The sequence below is a fragment of the Penaeus chinensis genome, chromosome 9 (genome assembly GCF_019202785.1).
Source record: "Penaeus chinensis breed Huanghai No. 1 chromosome 9, ASM1920278v2, whole genome shotgun sequence".
Lineage (NCBI taxonomy): Eukaryota > Metazoa > Arthropoda > Malacostraca > Decapoda > Penaeidae > Penaeus > Penaeus chinensis.
This window is the reverse complement of record NC_061827.1, coordinates 17,422,853-17,432,852: the sequence shown is the minus strand read 5'-3', so window position 1 is coordinate 17,432,852 and position 10,000 is coordinate 17,422,853. Positions and strand designations below refer to the sequence as shown.

Sequence of the window (10,000 nt, the reverse complement as noted above, 5' to 3'; positions counted from 1 at the left end):
TTCAGAGCCTGAAACAACCACTGCTTCAGGTACCACAACCACTTCAGAGTCTGAAACAACTACTGCTTCAGCTACCACAACCACTTCAGAACCTGAAACAACTACTGCTTCAGCTACCACAACCACTTCAGAACCTGAAACAACTACTGCTTCAGCTACCACAACCACTTCAGAACCTGAAACAACTACTGCTTCAGGTACCACAACCACTTCAGAGCCTGAAACAACCGCTACTTCAGCTACCACGACCACTTCAGAACCTGAAACAACTACTGCTTCAGGTACCACAACCACTTCAGAGCCTGAAACAACTACTGCTTCAGGTACCACAACCACTTCAGAGCCTGAAACAACTACTGCTTCAGGTACCACAACCACTTCAGAGCCTGAAACAACTATTGCTTCAGGTACCACAACCACTTCAGAGCCTGAAACAACTACTGCTTCAGGTACCACAACCACTTCAGAGCCTGAAACAACTACTGCTTCAGGTACCACAACCACTTCAGAGCCTGAAACAACTACTGCTTCAGGTACCACAACCACTCCAGAGCCTGAAACAACTACTGCTTCAGGTACCACAACCACTTCAGAGCCTGAAACAACTACTGCTTCAGGTACCACAACCACTTCAGAGCCTGAAACAACTACTGCTTCAGGTACCCCAACCACTTCAGAGCCTGAAACAACTACTGCTTCAGGTACCACAACCACTTCAGAACCTCAAACAACCATTATTTCAGCAACCACTACCACTTCAGAGTTTTACACAACCACTGCTTCAGCTACAACCACTTCAGGACCTCAGTCAACCACTATTTCAGCTACCACAACCACTTCGGAACCTGAAACAACCACTGCTTCACCTACCACAACCACTTCAGAACCTCAATCAACCATTATTTCAGCTACCACAACCACGTCAGAACTTCAATCAACCACCACTTCAGAGCCGCAAACAACAACAGGTTTGTATCTAAGGAATGGATCTTGTTCCTCTCTCTTTTTTTTATCCTGTTAGTCCCTCATGATATTGTTTCCTTATTATTACTAGGTTGGCTCCTTTCATATGATATGTAAATGTTTTCATTAAGATTATTCAATGAGGAGTTTCCTTTGCAGCAATAAACATGAGCATGCACTTTTATTTACACTGAGCTCTCATCATTTAATATTACTCAAGTAGTATTAAATGTTGAGGATGTGGCCCACCATTCATACTTACAGTTTGACATTACAAACTCACTACCATAGATTATTAACATGAAATGCAGTACATTTGATCAAAATTAATAGAATACAAATACAAAGCCATTACAGAACATAATTACAAATGATAAATGAAATGAAATCTGGTGATAAGAACATCGCAGAGATAAAGTTGATAGAATATAAATAAAAACAAGGCATCTTGTAATGCTTTTCCTTGTATATGCCATTGTGGTTGGTGGTAGAGTGTTATATAAAGGAAGTACCAGCTCTACCCAAACAACCACGTCAGACAACACTCGCAGTTCTGACATCGGCCCCCGTCTCCTGTCCTGTCTCACTAAAATGTATTACAGCTCCCACTACCACTTCACTCCCAGCTACAATTATCCTTTCAGTTACAACAGCAGCAGCAGACACACCAACATGCACTACACATACCACAACTACCTCAGATACAACAACTACTCCAGCTAAGAGTACGACCTCAGCATTACAGGCAACTACTACTTCAGCTTCCACGACTTCCGCCCCTCAAATAAGTACTACTTCAGCTACAGCAACGACCTCAACTCCTATGACTACTACTCCTACAGGTACAACTACAGGTACTACTTTAGGCACCACAACTGTAGCCCCTGAGATAACTACCACTTCAGTTGAAAGAACGACTTCTGCTCCTCAGACAAGTCCAACTTCAGCTACCACTATCACATCAGAACCCGAAACAACCGCAACTTTAGTTACCACAACCACTTCAGAACCTAAAACAACCACTCCTTCAGCAACCACAAAAACTTCAGGACCTGAAACAACCACTCCTTCAGCAACTACAACTACTTCAGAACATGAAACATTCACTACTTCAGCAACCACAACTACTTCAGAACCTGAAACAACCACTACTTTAGCAACCACAACCACTTCAGAACTTGAAAGTACTACTTCAGTAGCCACAACCACTTCAGAACCTGAAACAACCACCACTTCAGCAACCACGAACGCTTCAGAACCTGAAACAATCACTGCTTCAGCAACCACAACTACTTCAGAACCTGACACAACCACTACTTTAGCAACCACATCCACTTCAGAACCTGAAACTACTACTTCAGTAGCCACAACCTCTTCAGAACCTCAAACAACCACTGCTTCAGCAACCACAACCACTTCAGATCCTGAAACTACTACTTCAGTAGCCACAACCTCTTCAGAACCTCAAACAACCACTGCTTCAGCAACCACAACCACTTCAGAACCTGAAACAACCACTACTTCAGCAACCACAATCACTTCAGAACCTGAAACAACCACTACTTCAGCTACCACAACCACTTTAGAACCTCAATCAACCACTTCCTCAGTTACCATAACCACTTTAGAACCTCGAACAACTACTGTTTCAGCAACTACCACGACTTCCGCTCCTTACTCAAGTACCACTTCAGATACCACCACTACAGAATATCTATCAACCACTACTTCAGCTTCCACTATCACTTCAGAATCTCAAACAACCACTACTTCAGGTACTATCGCGACTTCAGCTCCTCAGACAAGTACTACCTCAACTTACACAACCACTTCAGAACCTCAAACAACAACAGGTTTGTTCACTTTTTTATCATCATTACAAACAGGATACGTCATGTTAGTGCCCCTCTGCTTTCCTTTGTGTCCTTGGAATTTCAAGAATGGGGCGTTTCCTTTGCAGCAACAAACATATTTATGCTCCTGTGTTTACAACGATCTCTCATAATTTAATATTACTCAAATGTTGGGGATTTGGCCTACCATTCATTCCAAAGTCTGTGTCATTAAAAAGCCTTTATCATAGGTTATTAACACAGTTTATGCAGTTGATCAGAATTGATACAGTAGGAAGTCATTGCATCGTATTACCTTAATAATTACAACTGATGAACAACATGCAGGAACATGAATAAGCACATTGCATTAAGTTTTTAGTACAAAAAAAAAAAAAGTCTAGTAATTCTTCCCTTTAGATATCTATTTGTTCTTGGTAGAGTGTTATGAAAAGGAAGTACCTGCTCTACTGCCGTCACGTCAGACAACACTCGCACTTAACAGTAGTTCTGGCTTCAGCCTCCGTCTCATGTCCAATCTAACAAAAAAGTATTACAACCACTTCACTCCCAGCTACAATTATCGTTTCAGTTACCTCAACGACGTCAGCCACACCAACCAACACTACACATATCACAACTACCCCAGCTCCCTGAAGTAGTAGTTGTCCTACAGGCAACTACTACCTCAGCTTCGATGACTTACGTCCCTCAAACAAGTGTCATTTCAGCTACAAAAACATCCTCACCTCCTGTGACAATTACTCCTACAGGTACAACTTTAGGAACCACAACTGCAGCCCCTGAGATAACTACTTCACTTGCCACGACTTCAGCTCCTCAGACAAGTGTCACTTCAGTTACAACAACCACTTCGGTACCTCAAGTAACTAGTACTTCAGCTACTACCACGACCTCAGCTCCTCAGACAAGTACAACTTCTGCTATCACAATCACCACAGAACCTGAAACAACCGCTACTTCAGAACCTGAAACAACCACTGTTTCAGCTACCACAACTTCAGAACCTGAAACAACCACTGCTTCAGCTACTACCACTTCAGAACCTGAAACAACCGCTACTTCAGCAACCACAACCACTTCAGACCCTGAAACAACCACTTCAGAACCTGAAACAACCACTTCAGAACCTAAAACAACCACTTCAGAACCTGAAACAACCACTTCAGAACCTGAAACAACCACTTCAGAACCTGAAACAACCAATACTTCAGCAACCACAACAACTTCAGCACCTGAAACAACCACTACTTTAGCAATCACAACCATTTCAGAACCTGAAATAACCACTACTTCAGCAACTACAACCACTTCAGGACCTGAAACAACCACTACTTCAGGAACCACAACCACTTCAGAACCTGAAACAACTACTGCTTCAGCAACCACAACCACTTCAGAGCCTGAAATAACCACTGCTTCAGGTACCACAACCACTTCAGAGCCTGAAACAACTACTGCTTCAGGTACCACAACCACTTCAGAACCTGAAACAACCACTGCTTCAGGTACCACAACCACTTCAGAGCCTGAAACAACTACTGCTTCAGGTACCACAACCACTTCAGAGCCTGAAACAACTACTGCTTCAGGTACCACAACCACTTCAGAGCCTGAAACAACTACTGCTTCAGGTACCACAACCACTTCAGAGCCTGAAACAACTACTGCTTCAGGTACCACAACCACTTCAGAGCCTGAAACAACTACTGCTTCAGGTACCACAACCACTTCAGAGCCTGAAACAACTACTGCTTCAGGTACCACAACCACTTCAGAACCTGAAACAACCGCTACTTCAGCTACTACAACCATTTCAGAACCTGAAACAACTACTACTTCAGCAACCACAACTTCAGAACCTGAAACAACCACTGCTTCAGCTACCACAACCACTTCAGAGCCTGAAACAACCACTGCTTCAGGTACCACAATCACTTCAGAGCCTGAAACAACTACTGCTTCAGGTACCACAACCACTTCAGAACCTGAAACAACAACTACTTCAGGTACCACAACCATTTCAGAGCCTGAAACAACTACTGCTTCAGGTACCACAACCACTTCAGAACCTGAAACAACCGCTACTTCAGGTACCACAACCCCTTCAGAACCTGAAACAACCACTGCTTCAGCTACCACAACCACTTCAAAGCCTGAAACAACTACTGCTTCAGGTACCACAACCACTTCAGAACCTGAAACAACTACTGCTTCAGGTACCACAACCACTTCAGAGCCTGAAACAACTACTGCTTCAGGTACCACAACCACTTCAGAACCTGAAACAACAACTGCTTCAGGTACCACAACCACTTCAGAACCTAAAGCAACTACTACTTCAGGTACCACAACCACTTCAGAACCTGAAACAACCGCTACTTCAGCTACCACAACCACTTCAGAACCTGAAACAACAACTACTTCAGGTGCCACAACTTCAGAACCTGAAACAACAACTACTTCAGGTACCACAACCACTTTAGAACCTGAAGCAACTACTACTTCAGGTACCACAACCATTTCACAGCCTGAAACAACTACTGCTTCAGCTACCACAACCACTTCAGAGCCTGAAACAACCACTGCTTCAGGTACCACAACCACTTCAGAGCCTGAAACAACTACTGCTTCAGGTACCACAACCACTTCAGAACCTGAAACAACTACTGCTTCAGGTACCACAACCACTTCAGAACCTGAAACAACTACTACTTCAGCAACCACAACAACTTCAGAACCTGAAACACCTATTGCTTCAGGTACCACAACCACTTCAGAACCTGAAACAACTACTGCTTCAGGTACCACAACCACTTCAGAACCTGAAACAACTGCTTCAGGTACCACAACCACTTCAGAGCCTGAAACAACCACTGCTTCAGGTACCACAACCACTTCAGAGCCTGAAACAACCACTGCTTCAAGTACCACAACCACTTCACAGCCTGAAACAACTACTGCTTCAGCTACCACAACCACTTCAGAGCCTGAAACAACTACTGCTTCAGGTACCACAACCACTTCAGAGCCTGAAACAACCACTGCATCAGCTACCACATCCACTTCAAAACCTGAAACAACCGTTACTTCAGGTACCACAACCACTTCAGAACCTCAATCAACCACTACTTCAGTTACCACAACCACTTCAGTATCTCAAACAACTACTGTTTCAGCTACTACCACGACTTCAGCTCCTCAGACAAGTACAACTTCAGCTTCTACGACCACTTCAAATCCTCAAACAGCAACAGGTTTGTGCCTTTTATATACTGAATATTTTTCCAGTTTTTTTTTCAGCTTTTCTTTTATTTGTTAACAATTTTGATAAGCCAAGATTAGTCCTTCGTTAAAGGAGCTTTTTTTTGTTTTTGTTTTTCCCCATTTGGATTAAGATTATTAGGAGTTCCAAGGATGGGCCGATTTGCAGCAACAGATGCATTCCCCCGCAGTTACATTGAACTCTCATTCTCTAATGTTGAGGATTTGCTGTACCATTTGTACTGAAATCTGTGTCACAACACTACCGTTAAAAAAAAAAAAAATAGATATTAGTACAAAGTAAATCCATTACATCACGATATCTGAATACTTGTAAATAACATGAAACCTTCTAATTACCACATTATATAAATAAAAATGCATTAGTAAAATAAGTAAAATCACTACAGTCTAATATATCTACTACTACCCATCACTCCCAGCTGAAATCTTTATTTCAGTTACTAATACAACGTCAGTCACACCAACGAGCACAACATATACCACACAAACTTCAGCTACTTCGACACCTATGGCAACTACTTCTCTATCTACAGCTACAATCTTAGGTTCAGGTACCAGCACTTTTGCCCTAGAGACGACTACTAATTCAGCTACCACAACATTTGAACCACAAACAAGTACTGCTTCAGGTACCACAACCATTGAACCACAAACAAGTACTGCTTCAGCTACCACAACCTTTGAACCACAAACAAGTACTGCTTCAGCTACCACAACCTTTGCACCACAAACAAGTACTGCTTCTGCTACTACAGCCTTTGAACCACAAACAAGTACTGTTTCAGGTACCACAACCTTTGAACCACAAACAAGTACTGGTTCTGCGTCTACAACTTTAGAACCACAAACAAGTCCTGTGTCACCTACCACAACCTTTGAACCACAAACAAGTACTGCTTCACCTACCACGACCATAAGACCACAAACAAGTACTGCTTCACCTACTACAGCCTTTGAACCACAAACAAGTACTGCTTCACCTACCACAACCATAGGACCACAAACAAGTACTGCTTCAGCTACCACAACCCTTGAACCACAAGCAAGTACTGGTTCTGCGTCTACAACTTTAGAACCACAAACAAGTCCTGTTTCACCTACCACAACCTTTGAACCACAAACAAGTACTGCTCCACCTACCACAACCATAAGACCACAAACAAGTACTGCTTCACCTACTACAGCCTTTGAACCACAAACAAGTACTGCTTCACCTACTACAGCCTTTGAACCACAAACAAGTACTGCTTCACCTACTACAGCTTTTGAACCACAAACAAGCACTGTTTCACCTACCACAACCATAGGACCACAAACAAGTACTGCTTCAGCTACCACAACCATTGAACCACAAGCAAGTACTGGTTCTGCTGCTACAACTTTAGAACCACAAACAAATTCTGCTTCACCTACCACAACCTTTGAACCACAAACAAGTACTGCTTCTGCTACCACAACCATTGGACGACAAACAAGTTCTGCTTCACCAACCACAACCTTTGAACCACAAACAAGCACTGCTTCAGCTACCACAACCTTTGAACCACAAACAAGTACTACTTTACCTACCACAACCTTTGAAACACAAACAAGCACTGCTTCACCAACCACAACCTTTGAACCACAAACAAGTACTGCTTCAGCTACCACAACCCTTGAACCACAAGCAAGTACTGGTTCTGCTGCTACAACTTTAGAACCACAAACAAGTTCTGCTTCACCTACTTCAACCTTTGAACCACAAACAAGTACTGCTTCTGCTACCACAACCTTTGAACCACAAACATGTACTGCTCCAGGTACCACAACCTTTGAACCACAAACAAGTACTGCTCCAGGTACCACAACCTTTGAACCACAAACAAGTACTGCTTCTGCTACCACAACCTTTAAACCACAAACAAGTACTGCTCCAGGTACCACAACCTTTGAACCACAAACAAGTACTGCTTCTGCTACCACAACCTTTGAACCACAAACAAGTACTGCTTCTGCTACCACAACCTTTGAACCACAAACAAGTACTGCTCCAGGTACCACAACCTTTGAACCACAAACAAGTACTGCTCCAGGTACCACAACCTTTGAACCACAAACAAGTACTGCTTCTGCTACCACAACCTTTGAACCACAAACAAGTACTGCTCCAGGTACCACAACCTTTGAACCACAAACAAGTACTGGTTCTGCTTTTACAACTTTAGAACCACAAACAAGTACTGCTTCTGCTACCACAACCATTGGACCACAAACAAGTTCTGCTTCACCTCCCACAACCTTTGAACCACAAACAAGTACTGCTTCACCTACCACAACCTTTGAACCACAAACAAGTACTGGTTTTGCTTCTACAACTTTAGAACCAAAAACAAGTGCTGCTCTAGTTACCACAACCACGCAACCACAAACAAGTACCGTTTCAGCTGCCACAAAAACCTTAGAACCACACACAAGTACGTTTTCACCTACCACAACGACTGTAGGAGGAACAAGTAATTCAGGAACAAGTAATTCACCTACCACAGCGACTTCAGTAACACATACAAGTATTACTGCAATGCCCTCAGTACCTCAACCAAGTTCAATCTCGAGTACTAGTTTAGCTCCCAGGATGACTTCAGCTCTTCACACAGGTACTACTCCAGATATCACGACCACTTCAGCATTTTGTAGTCAATTCATCTCTACAGAAAAGTATTAATTCTACTATTTCAGTATTACAGTATTAATTCTGCTATTGCTTTAGCTATGCAAACAAGTATTATTTTTGTACCACATGCAAGTACCACTACTTCTCAAACATCCTCAACCCTAACTATGACTTCAGCTCCTCAGACAATCACTACTACAGGTACATTCGCTAAAAAAGTATCTTTACTCTTTCCGATTCAACAATATGATACGACATCGAAAACAGTGCTGTAAGCTCGACCTGACGGGGGCAATTACACCCCCCACCCACCCAAGACTCTGTTTGCCCCTCAAGGTCGGGCTTGTTCCCCCAAGGGCCATAATTTTCAACTTTTTATTACTAATTACACCTAAATAGATCCGGTTATAACTTAAAAATGATCTTAGAATATCAAATCCACTACAGGAATCATGAGAAGAGAGTGGATAAGTCCCCTTCTGAAGGTATGATAGTTCCTGGGACCCTTTTTGCTAATCCAAGGGTAATTTCATGTGCAATAAGCAGCCCTTTTCCCCTACAATGCACATTGTACACTGAGATATTGGGCCTACCAACCATGTAACTTTTATTACTTTTAATGTGACTACTACTAGCCCTACTTTCCAAAAAGTTGAACAACCCTAGCCTCGCTAACAACTGTTACTTTAGCAACCACAACTTTTTTCTTATCGACTTCTCCTTTCAGCTACTTCAGCCCCACCAACAAGCACTACTTCAGCTCCCACATCGACTTCTCCAGGTGCCACAACGACGGCAGTTCCTCAAACAAGTACTCCATTATCGACACCAATTGCAGGTTCGTTTATATGTAAAGTACGGTATTATTCACGTATAACTTAGGATTATGGTTCTGTTGGTCGCTTCTTTTGCAGCTAGATACCACTCAGATCCTCTATAACTACACTGTACTCTCCTCATTTAATGCTATTCAAATGGTATTAAATGTTGAGATGCCTGGCCTACCAATTCAGTAAAACTACTAATAGCTACAAATGATGCTCCAGTTCTGGGATTACATCAAACTAACACTGCATTCGAATTATCAGGGGCTGAGATTATTTTCTTGGTGTTATTTTCATTAAGGTTACTTTCTTCATAAAGAATATTAAGGTTTTCTTCATTATGGTTCATTCCTTGATTAGGGCCATTTGAATGTTTTCCTTTGTTAGATTCACGTCACTGATATCAATAAAAAATTCAGCAA

General features: G+C 42.4%; 1 protein-coding gene across 1 annotated transcript in view; it reads left to right on the top strand.

The window, feature by feature from the left end:
- The first annotated feature begins 1,240 nt into the window (after nucleotides 1-1,240).
- The window catches only part of LOC125028695 (mucin-5AC-like), a 13,726-nt gene continuing 4,966 nt past the window's right edge, over nucleotides 1,241-10,000 (top strand). The window contains exons 1-4 of the mRNA XM_047618171.1: nucleotides 1,241-2,816; nucleotides 3,569-4,263; nucleotides 4,507-6,073; nucleotides 9,482-9,592. Coding sequence (XP_047474127.1) covers nucleotides 1,433-2,816; nucleotides 3,569-4,263; nucleotides 4,507-6,073; nucleotides 9,482-9,592 — 3,757 coding nt within the window. The 5' untranslated portion in view covers nucleotides 1,241-1,432. The remainder of the gene's footprint in view (nucleotides 2,817-3,568; nucleotides 4,264-4,506; nucleotides 6,074-9,481; nucleotides 9,593-10,000) is intronic.